Source organism: Lithobates pipiens, unplaced genomic scaffold (genome assembly GCF_037356315.1).
Source record: "Lithobates pipiens isolate NorthernLeopardFrog02 unplaced genomic scaffold, aLitPip1_a1.2 Scaffold_23, whole genome shotgun sequence".
Lineage (NCBI taxonomy): Eukaryota > Metazoa > Chordata > Amphibia > Anura > Ranidae > Lithobates > Lithobates pipiens.
This window is the reverse complement of record NW_027507785.1, coordinates 108,331,232-108,350,052: the sequence shown is the minus strand read 5'-3', so window position 1 is coordinate 108,350,052 and position 18,821 is coordinate 108,331,232. Positions and strand designations below refer to the sequence as shown.

The 18,821-nt window shown below is 46.1% G+C and overlaps 1 protein-coding gene across 1 annotated transcript in view; it reads right to left on the bottom strand.

Moving 5' to 3' along the window:
• CFAP92 (cilia and flagella associated protein 92 (putative)) overlaps positions 1–18,350 on the bottom strand; it is a 193,991-nt gene extending 175,641 nt beyond the window's left edge. Inside the window, exons 1-2 of the mRNA XM_077452160.1 lie at positions 18,171–18,350; positions 2,078–2,501 (exon numbers count right to left, since the gene is read on the bottom strand). Of these exons, the coding sequence (XP_077308286.1) occupies positions 2,078–2,429 (352 nt within the window). The 5' untranslated portion in view covers positions 2,430–2,501; positions 18,171–18,350. The remainder of the gene's footprint in view (positions 1–2,077; positions 2,502–18,170) is intronic.
• Between the last annotated feature and the right edge of the window lie 471 nt (positions 18,351–18,821).

The following is an 18,821-nucleotide window of genomic DNA, read 5'->3' as shown; positions in this document are numbered from 1 at the left end:
ACTGATTGAAATTTAGACAGTTCCTGAACTAGCCAAATTTCAATGTCTGTGGCCAGCTTTGGAGAGATGTGTCCATCAGGGACATGGCTGGACACATTTTATTTTCATTTGCCTTTAGTGTGGAAAAACAGAGCCATTCCTATAGATGTATTGTTTGTTACTTATCCCTGATGAGATTCCCCAACATGCTTTCTCTAAGCATCCTTTGAGTATGTTTCAGTGGTAAATTAACTTTTCAGCTAACATACTATCACAGTGGAAACTGACCCAACCCAAAATATTCATTTTCAATTTTCAAGAGAATTACAGTAAGCTAAAACACTCACACAACACATCACCTTTGTAAATGGAGATTTCAGGTAATAATTTCTGGGCCAGGATGCTTCCTTGGTGGTTAACACAGCAGTCTAGGTGAAATTCCCCAGTGTTCACCGCTAAGCTACTTGATTATTATATTCCCTTATGTGACATGAGCAGAGACCACTATTACAGTGCCATCAGGCTTCCAATCCATCTGTCATTCATTGAATGGGAACTATTTTATTAATAAGCAGCGTATAGTTACATAGTTAATAAGAATGAATAAAGACATCAGTCCATCCAGTTGAACCTGAGTGTCTACAATTGTCCCTATCCCTGTACATCGCACACTCACATCAGTCCCTACCCTCAAGCAGCCCACAATCCAAGGTCCCCATTTATATACTAGGGCCAATTTTGGACGGAAGCCAATTAACCTACCTGCATGTCTTAGAAGTGTGAGAGGAAACCGGAGTACCCGGAGGAAACCCACGCAGGCACAGGGAGAACATGCAAACTCCAGGTGGGTAGTGTCGTGGTTGGAATTTGAACCAACGACCCTTCTTACTGCTAGGTGAGAGTGCTAACCACTACACCACTGTGCCGCCCAAATGTAAGTTAAACCAAAAGGTTTTTTTTTCAATTTTGGATAGATATCCTAATTTCCTGTCCAACTGACAACAGTTTAACCAGACAGGAAGTGAGGAGAAATTTGCAAACCGGAGAGACGGAAACAAATAATAAACAGCTGGCAGAGATTATAGACTTCTCCTTCTCTACTAAAGAAAATAATTTTATTTATGTTTGCGTTGCTGTTGAAGTTCTCCACACTTCCTGTCGGGTAAAATGTTGACAGCAAAACAGGAAGTAGTAAAGGCAATTCTCACTAATGGAGCCCCAGTTGGCAGTAAAAACCTGACAGGGATCCTTCCCCACTCTATTCAAAACTAAAAAAGTTTTGGCTGGAAATGCTATATACAGTATATATGTATTTACAGTACCCACAATTTACGTTGCCCCTGACCTCTCAAGGCGCTTACAATCCAAGGTCCTGAACTCACATTCATACATACACATACTAATGCCAGTTTAGACAGGAGCCAAATAACTTACCAGCATGTCTTTGGGGTGTGAGATGAAACTGGAAATTACCCTAGGAAACCCATGCAAGCTCCATGCAGGTACTGTCATAGTTGGGATTGGAATGGATAACCCTAGTGCTCATATCATTTCAAACAGGTCCCATCTAAGTAATACTACAACATGCTTGCTAACCACTATGGGCGGCACAGTGGTGTAGTGGTTAGCACTCTCGCCTAGCAGTAAAAAGTCGCTGGTCGCTGGTTCATATCCCAACCACGACACTAAATGCCTGGTGTTTGCATGTTCTCCCTGTGCCTGCGTGGGTTTCCTCCGGGTACACCGGTTTCCTCTACACTCCAAAGACATGCTGGTAGGCTAATTGGCTTCTGTCCAAAATTGGCCCTAGTATATGAATGGGGACCTTGGATTGTGGGCTCCTTGAGGGTAGGGACTGATGTGAGTGTGCAATGTACAGGGATAGGGACAATTGTAGACACTCACTCAGGTTGAACTGGTGTCTTTATTCAACCTTACTAACTATGTAACTATTTGAACATTACAAAATTATTTAATTCAAATACGGTACCTAATAAAAGTTATGCAGAATTGTTATGCAGATTACTGTTCAAGATGAATTAAGGCTACTATGTATTTAATCATATGGTCTGTAAGGAATTTCATCATAAAGAATTACCTTTTTTAGGTAGCGCTGGGATTGCAAATGAGATAGTGACTGTGCAAGTCACAGTGTGAGGCACATCTTCCAACTTCTTGCTAGCTGTGTCCTTATTTCTAGTTGTCTCATCAACCCCTTGTCTGGAATCCATCAATGTCCCCTGTGAGTTGATATCTCCAGAGCTTTCTTCATCAGATGGCACTTTGCTGGTGTTTGGAGAAGAGCGGCCAGTTTCATAATCTGAAACATGTTCCTTATGGGAGAAAAACATTTTATCTGGGGTCTTGTGCTCGCTGTCTGTAGGAACCCCACTATCATAGTCATCATTTTCTGATGAGATCATTTGCCCAACTGTGGATTCTGGATACATGCTTCTTCTGTAGGTTCAGCAGGACCCTCAACCTTGTTGGCTTTGACACTTCATAATTTTCTTCTTACGATCCTAAAAATAAGACGTTGTTAAATATCTTCTGGATTATTTCATAGTAAATTAAAGGAGTTGTAAAGACCGAAGGTTTTTTATCTTGATGCATTCTATGCATTTAAGATAAAAAGCCTTCTTTGTGCTGCAGCCCTCCAAATAATTCCCTGAGCCCCATCTCTGTCCAGCAATATCCAAGAGTGTCTGGGCCGTCCGAGACACTCCCTCCTGATTGGCTGAGACACAGCAGCGGCGCCATTGGCTCCCGCTGCTGTTAACCAAAGCCAGTCAGCAAATCAGGAGAGAGGGGGTGGGGCCAGACTGCAGTTTTGTGTCTGAATGGACACAGGGCTCAGCTCGGATGCCTCCATAGCAAGCTGCTTGCTGTGGGGGCACTCGACAGGAGGGAGGGGCCAGGAGCACAGAGGAGGGACCCGAGAAGAGGAGCACATGGGCTGCTGTGTGCAAATCCACTGCAACAGAGCAGATAAGTATAACATGTTTTTTTATTTTATTGAAAAAAGAAAAAGACTTTACCATCACTTTAAACAAGATAGTATGGTGAAAGTATAAAACTGACACAAAACCTTGTGTGTTCTTATGCATCCTTTAACATGTGGCAATTTTTAAAGATGAACTCCAGTGATAATATATTTTGCATACTTACTTTGCTGTAGCTTGGCCTAGTGTTAGTATGCATAGGTGAGGCTTGATTGGGCCTTTAGCATATTAACTACAAGGGTTCGCTCACCCGGTACAGCTGCCATTTAGAGAACACCTTTTATTTTTCTTGATGAATGCACAGTTCTGACTGCACAAGATGGAGATCATGATGTCACTGCCCCTCCTCTCCACTTTGCTCAGAGAACGCTTTGCATTCATTGAGAAAAATCCTGGGTGTTCTCCGAATAGCGGCTGTGAGTGAGTGGCTTCCCTTCTGCATAGTAACCACGCTCAGAGATGCCATTCAGAGAATACCTTGCATTTTTCTCAATGAATGCAAAGCATTCTCTGAATAGACGAGTAAGAGATTGTGATATTGCCACCCCTCCTCTTCAACTTGTTCTATCACAGAATGCTTTGCATTCATAGAGGAAAATGCAAGGTGTTCTCTAAGGCCTCATGCACACGAGACGCAGATGAAACCTCTGTTAAAAAAAAGCTGAAACGCGCGTTTAGAAACGCGCGTTTTGCCGCGTTTGCATGCCGCGTTTGCATGCCGCGTTTAGATGCGTTTAGACGCGTTTGCGTTTAAACGCGTTTATAAAGATAACATCATGTAGACCCTCCCCAAGCTCTCAAAGCATTTTTTTTAACTATTTCTGCTATTTTGATCAGAGTGAGCAGCAGCAGCATAGAGAGCAGTTGTACACTTGCATTTGCCGTGTCACTTGCCACGGCACCTGCCACAAGTTGTGGATTGTCCACTTGCCACGTCACTTGCCACAAGTTGGGGATTGTCCACTTGCCACATCACCTGCCACGTCACCTGCCACAAATTGTGGATTGTCCACTTGCCACGTCACTTGCCACATCACCTGCCACGTCACTTGCCACGAGATGTGGATTGTCCACTTTACACGTCATCTGCCATGCCACCTGCCACAAGCTGTGGATTGTCCACTTGCCACGTCACCAGCCACATCACCTGCCACAAGTTGTGGATTGTCCACTTGCCACGTGACTTGCCACATCACCTGCCACGTCACTTGCCACATCACCTGCCACAAGTTGTGGATTGTCTACTTGCCGCGTCACTTGCCACATCACCTGCCACGTCACTTGCCACGTCACCTGCCACAAGTTGTGGATTGTTCACCTGCCACGTCACCTGCCACGTCACCTGCCACAAGTTGTGGATTGTCCACTTGCCACGTCACTTGCCACAAGCTGTGGATTGTCCACTTGCCACATCACTTGCCACGTCACCTGCCACGTCACTTGCCACGTCACCTGCCACAAGTTGTGGATTGTCCACTTGCCACGTCACTTGCCACAAGCTGTGGATTGTCCACTTGCCACATCACTTGCCACGTCACCTGCCACGTCACTTGCCACGTCACCTGCCACAAGTTTTGGATTGTCCACTTGCCACGTCACTTGCCACGTCACTTGCCACGAGATGTGGATTGTCCACTTTCCACGTCATCTGCCATGCCACCTGCCACAAGCTGTGGATTGTCCACTTGCCACGTCACCAGCCACATCACCTGCCACAAGTTGTGGATTGTCCACTTGCCACGTGACTTGCCACATCACCTGCCACGTCACCTGCCACAAGTTGTGGATTGTTCACTTGCCACGTCACCTGCCACGTCACCTGCCACAAGTTGTGGATTGTCCACTTGCCACGTCACTTGCCACAAGCTGTGGATTGTCCACTTGCCACATCACTTGCCACGTCACCTGCCACGTCACCTGCCACGTCACTTGCCACGTCACCTGCCACAAGTTTTGGATTGTCCACTTGCCATGTCACTTGCCACGTCAGCTGCCACGTCACTTGCCACATCACCTGCCACGTCACCTGCCACGTCACTTGCCACGTCACTTGCCACGTCACCTGCCACAAGTTTTGGATTGTCCACTTGCCACGTCACTTGCCACGTCAGCTGCCACGTCACTTGCCACGAGATGTGGATTGTCCACTTTCCACGTCATCTGCCATGCCACCTGCCACAAGCTGTGGATTGTCCACTTGCCACAAGCTGTGGATTGTCCACTTGCCACATCACTTGCCACGTCACCTGCCACGTCACTTGCCACGTCACCTGCCACAAGTTTTGGATTGTCCACTTGCCACGTCAGCTGCCACGTCAGCTGCCACGTCACTTGCCACGAGATGTGGATTGTCCACTTTCCACGTCATCTGCCATGCCACCTGCCACAAGCTGTGGATTGTCCACTTGCCACGTCACCAGCCACATCACCTGCCACAAGTTGTGGATTGTCCACTTGCCACGTGACTTGCCACATCACCTGCCACGTCACTTGCCACGTCACCTGCCACAAGTTGTGGATTGTTCACTTGCCACGTCACCTGCCACGTCACCTGCCACAAGTTGTGGATTGTCCACTTGCCACGTCACTTGCCACAAGCTGTGGATTGTCCACTTGCCACATCACTTGCCACGTCACCTGCCACGTCACCTGCCACGTCACTTGCCACGTCACCTGCCACAAGTTTTGGATTGTCCACTTGCCATGTCACTTGCCACGTCAGCTGCCACGTCACTTGCCACATCACCTGCCACGTCACCTGCCACAAGTTGTGGATTGTCCACTTGCCACGTCACTTGCCACATCACCTGCCACATCACTTGCCACGAGATGTGGATTGTCCACTTGCCATGTCACTTGCCACGTCACCTGCCACGTCACTTGCCACGTCACCTGCCACGTCACCTGCCACGTCACTTGCCACAAGATGTGGATTGTCCACTTGTCACATCACCTGCCACATCACTTGCCACATCACCTGCCACGTCACCTGCCACAAGTTGTGGATTGTCCACTTGCCACGTCACTTGCCACATCACCTGCCACGTCACTTGCCACAAGATGTGGATTGTCCACTTTCCACGTCACCTGCCATGCCATCTGCCACAAGTTGTGGATTGTCCACTTACCACGTCACCAGCCACATCACCTGCCACAAGTTGTGGATTGTCCACTTGCCACACCACTTTCCACGTCACCTGCCACGTCACCTGCCACAAGATGTGGATTGTCCACTTGCCACGTCACCAGCCACATCACCTGCCACAAGTTGTGTATTGTCCACTTGCCACGTCCCTTGCCACGTCCCCTGCCACGTCACCTGCCACAAGTGTATTGTCCACTTGCCACATCACTTGCCACATCACCTGCCACAAGTTGTGGATTGTCCACTCGCCACGTCACTTGCCACATCACCTGCCACAAGTGGATTGTCCACTTGCCACGTCACTTGCCACGTCCCCTGCCACAAGTGGATTGTCCACTTGCCACGTCACTTGCCACGTCACCTGCCACAAGTTATGGATTGTCCACTTGCCACGTCACATGCCAGTCACCTGCCACAAGTTGTTGATTTTCCACTTGCCACGTCACCTGCCAAGTCACTTGCCGCGTCACCTGCCAGGTCACTTGCCACAAGTTGTGGATTGTCCACTTTCCACGTCACTTGCCACTTCACCTGCCACGTCACTTGCCACAAGTTGTGGATTGTCCACTTGCCACATCACTTGCCACCTGCCATGTCACTTGCCACAAGTTGTGGATTGTCCACTTGCCACGTCACTTGCCACAAGTTGTGGATTGTCCACTTGCAATTGCAATTGTTTAAAATATTTTTCTAATGGTTTTTCATCATTTGCAATCATTTTTGAGATTTTTAATGTAAAAAAAAAGGTCACCTTTAAAAACGCATATAAACGCAAACGCGGCTAAACGCGGGTGCCGCGTTTAGCCGCGTTTAGCCGCGTTTTGCGTCTGAAACGCAGAAATTTTTGTTTCTGAACGCATTTTTTTGCTTCTGGAAAAACGAGATTAAACGCAACTGCATATAAACGGAGTGCATGGACACATAGGATAACATTGAATGAGTTCAGGTGCAGTTGAAAAAACTGTCCAACTGCATCTGAACGCGCGTTTAACTGCGTCTCGTGTGCATGATGGCAACTCTGCTGAGTGAGTGTTGCTCTTCTGCACAGTAACCACAGGGGGTCACTTGCTCGGCGCAGCTGACATTTAGAAAATGCCTTGCATTTTTCTCAATGAATGCAAAACATTCCTTGTTTAGCTGAGTTGGAGATTGTGATAACCCCGCCCCTTTCTACCTGATCTAATCAGTATACATTGCATGGCCCCTGGAAGATTGCATTCATCTCTGTAGTAGCTCAGGCTACTACAGTGATTTACAGCTTACACAGAGACCGATCAGGTCTCACATATGCATGCCAACATTGGTCCCAATGTAAGTATGCAAAATATATAATAGCTGGAATTCATCTTTGACTAGTTACCTTCCTAACAGTGGTGTATAATCCATGTGAGCAATGTGTGTGGTGCACTCAGGCTCCAAGTGATGAGCCCCACTGAGCTCTCACACATTACACAATAAGTGTAGTGAAATGCCATTTCTTTCCCCTTCCTGTGTCTCCACTGCCGCTGCAATTGTCACAAGCAGCTGCAGCACAAACACTTTCTTTATGCCAAGAAAGAGGCGGGGGCTAAAGGCCAACATGGGGAGTGCGGGCACAGAGGAGGCAGGTGCTAAAGACTGACGCGGGGAGTAGAGGGGCAGAGCTATCATAATCACAGCCAACTGTAGCCCCACCTCTCCCACTCTTCGCAGCAGCCTTTAGCACACGCCCCCTCCCTGGCATAAACAAATAGAGTTTCTGCTGCAGCTGCCTATGACAAGCGCATCTGCAGCAGAGACACAGAAAGGGGATTGGTTACTTCTGTTCTTCTTTCTGGACTCTTCACTTTACCCAGGGTACTGCAGCTCTGGCTCTTCTCACCCTTCTACTGCCTGTGTTCAGTAGGCAGAGCTATGATTAGCTGTAATTTAGCCCCGCCTACTAGACCAGAGAATAGGCGAAGGATGAGAAGAGCCAGAGCTGCAGTACCAGAAGTATTGTGAAGTGTCTGGGAAGAAGGAGAACAGAGGTAAACAGTGCAGAGGAGGAGACAGAGGGTCACTTACTACTGCACTCTGTGTCACTACTAACCTCTGAACTCTGCATCACTTACTTTTGACCCTTGAACTCTGTAGTGAGTCAGGGGTCATTTGGGATGCAGAGGTCAATAGTAAGTGATGCAGAGTTCAAACGTCAGTAGTAAGTGACACAGAGTCCAGGGGTCACTAATAAGTGATGCAGAATTTAGAGGGCGGTAATGATTCAGGAGTCGGTATTAAGTGACACAGAGTTCAGGGGTCAATAGTAAGTGATGCAGAGATCAAAGGTCAGTAGTGACTCAGAGTTTAGTAGTAAATGACACAGTGTTCAGTGGTCAGCAGTAAGTAATGCAGAGTTTAAAGTTCAGTAGTAAGTGATGCAAAAATGTGTCTGAAGTAGACTAAACTCTATTACCAAATCTCAAAGTCTCATGTTAGCTGTAACATGTTAAAGCGGAGGTTCACACAAAAATCCAGTAACTCCAGTGTCACATTTGGCACATTTCTGGGGGGGGGGGGGGGGGTGCAGATACCTGTCTGCACCCACTTCCAGGCATATATTCCCGTGGGAGTCTACGCCTCTTCCCGTCCCGCCGTGCTTTCTGCTGGGACACACAGGTCCCAGAGACAGCAGGGACCAGTCTGATTGTGCAACACGACTCACGCATGCGCAGTAGGGAACTGGGAAGTGAAGCAGCAAGGCTTCATTTCCTGATTCCCTCACCGAAGATGGCGGCGGCAGCATCCAAGGACCGGGGGATGGTTTGGCCTTAGGTGCTGACATCGCTGGACCCTGGGACAGGTGAGTGTCCTTATTTTAAAAGTCAGCAGCTGCAGTATTTGTAACAAAAAAAAAATTCTCAGGACTCCGCTTTAATGCATTATATAGATTAAGGTGAAAAACCTTCTGTATTGCAGCAGCCCCCCAGAGCCCACCCCCATCGACAGGGACAAGCACAGCAGCTCCAGCCGCTGCCTCGGATCCTCACTGGATAGATTGATAGCAGCGCAGCCATTGGCTCCCACTGCTGTCAATCTAATCCATTGACACGGGGGCGGGGCCAAAGTCAATGGATGCAGCAGCAGGACTCGGGAGCGTGCCTGCTCATGTGTCCCCTTGGAACGCAGGTCTGTGAGGTCTGTGAGGGGTACTTGACAAGAGGAGGAGCCAGGAGGGCTGCGGGGGCAGAAAAGGAGGATCGAGGCAAAACCCTTGCACAGAGGTGTTTGTTTTTTTTAAAACTTTACAACCCCTTTAATGCTGCATCTCTTTAAATCTGAAACTTTCATGACCCACTTGGGTACCAGCCTGAATAAACTCCTTCCTCTCTAGGCCATTTTTCAGTGCTGATAATTTTACTAACAATTACTCGATCATGCAATTGTGTAGCCAATGATTTTTTTTTTTTATCATTGTATTAGGACATGTAGCGCTTTCTTTAGGTGGTATTTAATAAGCACTGAATTTTTGTTTTGCCATAAAAAGGAAAAGAAAGACCAACAATTAGGGTTAGCTTACATCTATCTTTCATTCCTTCATCATTGAAAATACAATCCTGCGATCACTGGTGCACAGTGGCACTTTTTTACCCGCCCCCCAAAGAAAACAATCCCACAATCATTGATGGTCAGTGGCACTTTAAACTCTCCCATCTTTAAAAAAACAAAAAAAAAAAACAATCCCACAATCATTTATGGTCAGCAACACTTTAAGGCCCTCTGATGGGCTCTGAAGATCATTACTGTAATCCAAGCTGCCCAATAACTCAAATCACAGCTATTTACTGGCTGCTTAAGTGTGTTTTTTTGAAGCAGTCTTTATAAATGTTTTTTTATTGGGGTTCAGATCTACAGCACTTTAATCAGATAGTCTGCAAAGGTAACCCTGGAAGGGCTTCTGATCCTTCTATCAAATATTATCAACACTGTGTCCCCTTGGGAAGATTACCCCAACCTCCTATCCTGGAGATGCAATAGGGAGAGGAAAACAGTCCAAGGTGAGGGGAGGTAAAAAAACAGTTATCACCTAAACAGGTGTCCCTATTGGAAGTTTTACTCTGACCTCCTGATCTGGTGACAACTGTAAAGTTGCATTTGCCATCACTTTCTGACTTGCTGACAATAAATTCTACTAACTTCCAATAAATATCTTCAGATGGAAAAAGATTTTTACAACAAAGATGATCAGCAAAAGGGACACATCCTACTGTCTGCAAGTTATGTCCCGTGTGCTGATTTTTCTGTTTGTGATCTTGGCTGTACTTTAAGAAGTACAGCCAAAGCTCGTATGACTGTACTTATCCTGTGGATCACAGAAGTGCAGTTCTTTTGATTCATCATTTTTCTTACAATTTTTTTTATCATGGAGTTCTAACTATTTATAATTTTTCTTACTATTTTTTTATTTTTATTTTTTTTGCATTACAGCCTGCAAAAAAAACTGCAACCACAATTAGTGGATCTCAGATGCAGTTCTTAGACATCTGCAGACGATTCCTTTAGCCGCAGGTCCATACTAAGGCAGAGACCTTCATTTATAGACTACTATGACGTCAACACACTTGTGATCCATTGAGAACAAGTCTCTCTACTGTTGCAGCAGATGGGACTTGCAGCATCCCCATTCACAAATCTCTGTGAAATAGTCGATGAGGATGTGTAGGCTTTGCCCCCACAGCCTCGCCATATTAAAAAAAGTTACAGAAGCCAGTGGGGGGCAGAATTCCAGATATTATAAGTGGGAGGCAGTTTGGGGGTGGGAGTGCTGCGTTTCATGTTACACCCTAAATAATGGTGTCAAATGAAACATGCTCAGAAAGAGTGACTAAAGATGGTCATAGATGGCTCGAAATTCAGCAGGTTCAGCAGGGACTGGTTGAATTTCGATCTATGTGTGGCCACTGCAGTTAAATAGTCGTCCACTGATCAACTTAAGTTCATCCGACCTTGTTGGATAAAAGCCGCTCGATCAGCAGCTGCAGCCAATGGCTGCTCTGCTGATCTGTGTATTTTGACAGTGGGGAAGTCTCCTCAATGTCAGAATAAAATAGCGCAGCAAGAAGGATTCCCCCATCCAACTCAAATGCGTGAATGGGGAAAATTGTTTTTTTTTTTTTTTTGTTCAGCCCGCTAGCCATAAACCATGTCTGGCCAGCTTTAGTCTGTAATTCACTTAAGGCGACTCTGTCACTAATCTGAAAATATTAAAAAGGAGAAGTTGAAGGTTATAAAAAAATAAACATACATACTTACCTCTATGCTGTAGTATTGGCGTGATGCTGCAGCTGGTCCCACATCGGCGTTAAAAGAGAATTATAGGGTTTATAGAAGGCTTGAACAAGTCAAAAACTGGTGGACTTTGTGGGCACATAATGAGAGCGAGAATCAAAAAAATAAAAGTATACATTTTATTACAGCATAATTAAAAAAAACATATAAACACACTGTATAGACACAGTTACCCAATAATGCTGTTATAGAGGACTGGATCTAAGGTACAAAAATGGATTTGATAATGTATCAAAGTGAGAGAAGAATTTCTGATCCAGTAATGCCTCCAATAACTTGTCAACGCGTTTCACTAAGATATTAGCTTCCTCCGGACAGATACTGGGTAGGTGCTGGTGAACTTGTGGTTCAGGGTATGGTAAAACCTCACAAAACTAACAAATAGCCGGAAAGACGAAATTTAGAATTTCATATGTATGTGTGTAGTAATGAAATACCTACATATCATGTGGTCTATGGTAGGTACCACTGATATATAACGATCATGTAAAAATATTAGAATATAGATCGCACATAGAGGTAAGTGGTCACAGATTCCCACTATTAATGTTTTCAACATAGTATCAATAGTACCAAGAAATAGCCCATTAGGTACAAAGCCATGTATTAAATGGGCGAGTACACAATCCCCTCAAGTATAAAGACCAATGACATATCTCAATATGTAAATAATGCACTTATCCCACAGGGGGAGACCTTTTGTTAGGGCTCAAACCAGTGTTTCCACATAAGCAGGAGGAAATTGTGCCCCCTTTGACAGTGCACCAGTGTGTGCGGCTTTCCTCTCGGAGAAGAAGATCTGTGACCACTTACCTCTATGTGTGACCTATATTCTAATATTTCTACATGATTGTTCTTTATCAGTGGTACCTACCATAGACCACATTATATGTGAGTATTTCATTACTACACACAATTTTGTCTTTCCGGTTTTCTGTTCGTTTTGTGAGGTTTTCCCATACCCTGAGCCACAAGTTCACCAGCATCTACACAGTATCTGTCCTGAGGAAGCCAATATCTTAGTGAAACGCGTTGACAAGCACGTTTTTGGAGGCAATACTGGATCAGAAATTCTTCTCTCTCTTTATACATTATCAAATCAATTTGGGTACCTTAGATCCTGCCCTCTATAACTGCATTATTGGGTAACTGGTAACGGTGTCTATACAGGGTGTTTATATGTTTTTTTTAATTATGCTGTAATAAAATGTATACCTTTTTATTGATTCTCCCTCTCATTTTGTGCCAACAAAGTCCACCAATTTTTCGACTTGTTTAATCCTTATATATACACACAGTCAGTCCCTGACTTACGAACACCCGAGCTAAGAACGATTCCTACTTACAAATGACCTCACATGCTGGCCACTTGTGCTCCACGCTGGTCCTGGATACCTTTTGAGCACCTTCAGGCACATCCCACACTGCCGTACTACACCCCAGATAACATAACAAGCGACCGGAGCATCCCACATCCATGCACAGGCGGCAGTTACACTTACAAATGCAGTGTTCCGACCGGAAGTTACACTTATAAATGCAGTGTTGTGACTTACGAACAAACCTACAGTCCCTATTGTGTTTGTATCTCAAGGAATTCCTGTTTATCTATATATATATATATATATATATATATATTTTTTTTTTTTTTTTTTTTTTATTTTACATGGTGAGGGTCTTCCCTTCCAGAATTATAGGATTTATTTATTTTTTCAGATTCATACTTGCCTAGCTGCATCTGTCCCATCCTAACACTGAGAACCGAGCGATCAAACACCACTGACTGCTCGATTCTCAGAGCTCCCTGAGCTGAAAGCTGGCGACTGTCTGACTCTCTGATCTGCTCCCCCACGCTAACTGGATCGCTGGGCTACAGAGGGGGTGGTAGCGGACGGATCAGGCTCTCAGCGGTGCACATGCACAGCCTGTCTGTACCTTCCGTGGTCAGTGTGTAGCCACCTCCCCACCCATTGCTCCTCTTTCAGTCAACAGCTGGGAAAGGGGGACATAGATAGGGCAGTCTGTTCATGTCAATGGGGATAAGAAAAAATGGAAAGTGCAGAGATCAAAAGGCTTTATTAGCACAACAGCTGAATAACACTAATGCCCTGTACACGCGGCATTCCGACCACAAAATCTGTCTGATTTTTTCTGACGGATTTTGTCCTAAACTGGTGTTGCATACACACGGTCGGACAAAGTTGTCGGAAAATCCGATCGTTCAGAACGTGATGACGTTATTTCGTTACGACGGGACTATGTTGAGGCTAGTAGCCAATAGCTTTGGTCTCGTAATTTGACCTGAGCATGCGTGGCACGCTGCCGATCGGAATTCTCTACAAACGATCGGAAAAAGTCTGATCTGATTTTTTTGTCCAAAAATTTGAGATCCTGCTCTCAAATTTTTTCAGTCGGAATTTCCGAAGGTAAAAGTCCGAAAGAGCCCACACACGATCGGATTTTCCGACAATATAATCCGATCAGACCTTTTCCGTCTGAATTTCCAACCGTGTGTACAGGGCATTGGAGGATGAAAAGTAATTCAGGCACAAAGGTCGAATGGTGTCCAGCCTATATGGTGTCCCGTGTATATGGGTATACCGTCACTCTCCAGGCTGTGTGGATAGATTAGTGTTTCTCAACTCCAGTCCTCAAGGTGCCCCAACAGGTCACGTTTTCAGGATTTCCCTCAGATGAAACGGCTGTGGTAATTACTAAGGCAGCAAAACTGATCAAATCACCTGTGCAAAATAAGGGAAAACCTGAAAACATGACCTGTTTGGGCACCTTGAGGACTGGAGTTGAGAAACACTGGGATAGATGGATGGTGTCCTCAACGTTCTGTGGCCACCAAGAAGCAGGAATTGACAACCAGCATGGAACGCGGCTGGAGATGGCACCACGAAAACGGAAACAGGCCTCTGGAAGGAGCTGGTCTCTGAGCGCGTAGCCTATTCTCTATCCCACTATTCTCATCCAGCACGACCGCATCGCGTTTCCATGATGTCATTTTTCAGACCACGTTCCATGCTGGTTGACGGTTCCAGTTTCCTGGTGGCCACAGTGTGCTGAGGACAACATCCATCTATCCACACAGCCTGGAGAATGACGGTATACCCGTATGGATGCAATATAGGTTGGACATCTTCTTCATCCTTGGACTTATGAGCCTGAATTACTTTTCATCCTGTAAGGGCCCATTTACACTTCCTTCGGCTTCCACAATGCTTCGGACAGGCTTTGTTAAAGCTCCCATCACTAAATAAAATGGTAAGCTTACAGTCCTGTTTACACCTTGCTTTTGATTCGCTTCAAAATTAATACCCCATGTCGCTTCAGTGGTGCTTCAAAATTAATACCCCATGTCGCTTCAAAGCCTCCAGTAGTCTATGGCAAAGCTTGCTTGAAGCTCCACCGAAGCCTCATTGAAGCACCAAGCAAAAGCAGGTGTAACAGGACTGTAAGCTAACCATTTTATTTAGTGACAGGGGCTTTGACTGGTGTTCAGAGAGCTTTAACAAAGCCTGTCCGAAGCCTTGTTTTGAAGCAAGTGTAAACTAGCCCTAAGTGTTATTCAGCTGTTGCGCTAATAAAGCCTTTTAACCTCTGCTTAGAATGAATGAAATACTTGTATAGCGCACAATGCGAACTGAATCGCCTCTAGGCGCTTAGGTGGCGCTCCCCCCTTGTTCACACAGATCTAGCGATACTCTGAGGACAGCTGCCGCCTACCACCACTCTTGTTCAGATACACATCCAATTGCACAATCGTTTCTCCCATTCCCACTGATGTACTGTGGACTATAAAGCCGATGTGCGTTTTAACTTTTTATTAGTAGTTGTGATTCAGCCTTGTTTTTACGCCATTATATTGTGTGTTCGTGTCAATGGGCTGCCCTACATAGTAGCTCATGCGGCTTGTTAAGTGTCTGCTTGCTACATTTGGGGTGCCGATAACATTGAATGGCACTACAAGGGTGACTTTTTTTTTTTTTTTTTTTGCACATTTTGTTAAACGTTCACAATACTGAGATGTGAATGTAACCAAACTTCCCCAGTCTGACACACCATTCCATTCACACAAACATATCAGACTGGACAATATTTATTATATAATGACAAGCTTCATAACTTCTCTATCCCGCTCCCTCATGGCACACTATATAATGGGGACTGTCCCTCCCTCCCGTATAACGGGGACTCTCCCTCCCTCCTGTATAATGGGGACTATCCCTCCCTCCTGTATAATGGGGACTATCCCTCCCTCCTGTATAGGGGGGACTATACCTCCCTCCTGTATAAGGGGGACTATCCCTCCCTCCTGTATAAGGGGGACTATCCCTCCCTCCTGTATAATGGGGACTATCCCTACCTCCCTCCTGTATAATGGGGACTATCCCTACCTCCCTCCTGTATAATGGGGACTATCCCTACCTCCCTCCTGTATAATGGGGACTATCCCTACCTCCCTCCTGTATAATGGGGACTATCCCTCCCTCCTGTATAATGGGGACTATCCCTCCCTCCTGTATAATGGGGACTCTCTCTCCCTCCCTCCTGTATAAGGGGGACTTTCTCTCCCTCCCTCCTGTATAAGGGGGACTCTCTCTCCCTCCCTCCTGTATAAGGGGGACTAACTCTCCCTCCCTCCTGTATAAGGGGGACTAACTCTCCCTCCCTCCTGTATAAGGGGGACACTCTCTCTCTCCTCCTTTATAATGAGGACACTCTCTCTCCCTCTCTCTCTCCTCTTGTATAATGGGGACTCTCCCTCCTCTTGTATAATGGGGACTCTCTCTCTCTCCTCCTGTATAATGGGGACTCTCTCTCTCCTCCTGTAAAATGGGGACTCTCTCTCTCTCTCTCCTCCTGTATAATGGGGACGCTCTCTCTCTCCTCCTGTATAATGGGGACACTCTCTCTCCTCCTGTATAATGGGGACACTCTCTCTCCTCCTGTATAATGGGGACTCTCTCTCTCTCCTCCTGTATAATGGGGACACTCTCTCTCCTCCTGTATAATGGGGACTCTCTCTCTCTCTCTCCTCCTGTATAATGGGGACGCTCTCTCTCCTCCTGTATAATGGGGACTCTCTCTCTCTCTCCTCCTGTATAATGGGGACTCTCTCTCTCCTCCTGTATAATGGGGACTCTCTCTCTCTCTCTCCTCCTGTATAATGGGGACTCTCTCTCTCCTCCTGTATAATGGGGACTCTCTCCTCCTGTATAATGGGGACTCTCTCTCTCTCTCCTGCTGTATAATGGGGACTCTCTCTCTCCTCCTGTATAATGGGGACTCTCTCTCTCCTCCTGTATAATGGGGACTCTCTCTCTCCTCCTGTATAATGGGGACACTCTCTCTCCTCCTGTATAATGGGGACTCTCTCTCTCTCCTCCTGTATAATGGGGACGCTCTCTCTCCTCCTGTATAATGGGGACTCTCTCTCTCTCTCTCTCCTCCTGTATAATGGGGACTCTCTCCTCCTGTATAATGGGGACTCTCTCTCTCTCTCCTTCTGTATAATGGGGACTCTCTCTCTCCTCCTGTATAATGGGGACTCTCTCTCTCCTCCTGTATAATGGGGACTCTCTCTCTCCTCCTGTATAATGGGGACTCTCTCTCTCTCCTCCTGTAAAATGGGGACTCTCTCTCTCTCTCCTCCTGTAAAATGGGGACTCTCTCTCTCTCTCCTCCTGTATAATGGGGATGCTCTCTCTCTCCTCCTGTATAATGGGGACGCTCTCTCTCTCCTCCTGTATAATGGGGACACTCTCTCTCCTCCTGTATAATGGGGACACTCTCTCTCCTCCTGTATAATGGGGACTCTCTCTCTCTCTCCTCCTGTATAATGGGGACACTCTCTCTCCTCCTGTATAATGGGGACTCTCTCTCCTCCTGTATAATGGGGACACTCTCTCTCCTCCTGTATAATGGGGACTCTCTCTCTCTCTCCTCCTGTATAATGGGGACGCTCTCTCTCCTCCTGTATAATGGGGACTCTCTCTCTCTCTCCTCCTGTATAATGGGGACTCTCTCTCTCCTCCTGTATAATGGGGACTCTCTCTCTCTCTCCTCCTGTATAATGGGGACTCTCTCTCTCCTCCTGTATAATGGGGACTCTCTCTCTCCTCCTGTATAATGGGGACTCTCTCTCTCCTCCTGTATAATGGGGACACTATCTCTCCTCCTGTATAATGGGGACTCTCTCTCTCTCTCCTCCTGTATAATGGGGACTCTCTCTCTCTCTCTCCTCCTGTATAATGGGGACTCTCTCTCTCTCCTCCTGTATAATGGGGACTCACTCTCTCCTCCTGTATAATGGGGACTCACTCTCTCCTCCTGTATAATGGGGACACTCTCTCTCTCTCTCCTCCTGTATAATGGGGACACTCTCTCTCTCTCTCCTCCTGTATAATGGGGACTCTCTCTCTCTCTCTCTCCTCCTGTATAATGGGGACACTCTCTCTCCTCCTGTATAATGGGGACTCTCTCTCTCTCTCTCCTCCTGTATAATGGGGACTCTCTCTCTCTCTCTCCTCCTGTATAATGGGGACTCTCTCTCTCTCTCTCTCCTCCTGTATAATGGGGACTCTCTCTCTCCTCCTGTATAATGGGGACTCTCTCTCTCCTCCTGTATAATGGGGACTCTCTCTCTCCTCCTGTATAATGGGGACTCTCTCTCCCTCCTCCTGTATAATGGGGACTCTCTCTCTCTCTCTCCTCCTGTATCCTCTTACCTGCTCCTCCAACTTTCTCTGCAACAAACTTTTCTCTACCAACAAACGCCAACATCACTGTGTTCATCCGCGCCGATAAATAGTCCCCAGTATCTGGGGTGTCAGAGCGGCCAGCGGGCGGAACGCTCGTCGTATTCGTTAATAAATACTTTATGTAATGTTTCTTTCCTCCGTATTTGAAACTATGGAGGGATAAAGAGCAAGAATGTGCCGTGCTGGCGGAGGGATACGCGGTGCAGTGCTTGTAGTATTACCATGGAGATGGCTCGGCTTGTAGGGGCGGGGCTGTACCTGTGTTTATGGAAGGAGTCACTCTGATTGGTGGAATCGAAAGAAAACTTTGCTGTCAAGTTGTTGCTAAAATAACATATCTGTGGCAGCCTGAAGGAGGAGAAGCTGACAGTGATTGTAAACCATCGCCTTGTAAAACAACCTATTTGGTTTAACCCCTTTATGCCTAAGGCCCCTTTCACACGGGGCAGATCTGCTCAGCGGACTCCACTTTGCTCAGCAGGGATCACTCAAATCCATATTTTTTGCTAGAAAAATACTTAGAACCCCCCAAATATTATATATATATATATATATATATATATATATATATATATATATATATATATATATATATATTAGCAGAGACCCTAGAGAATA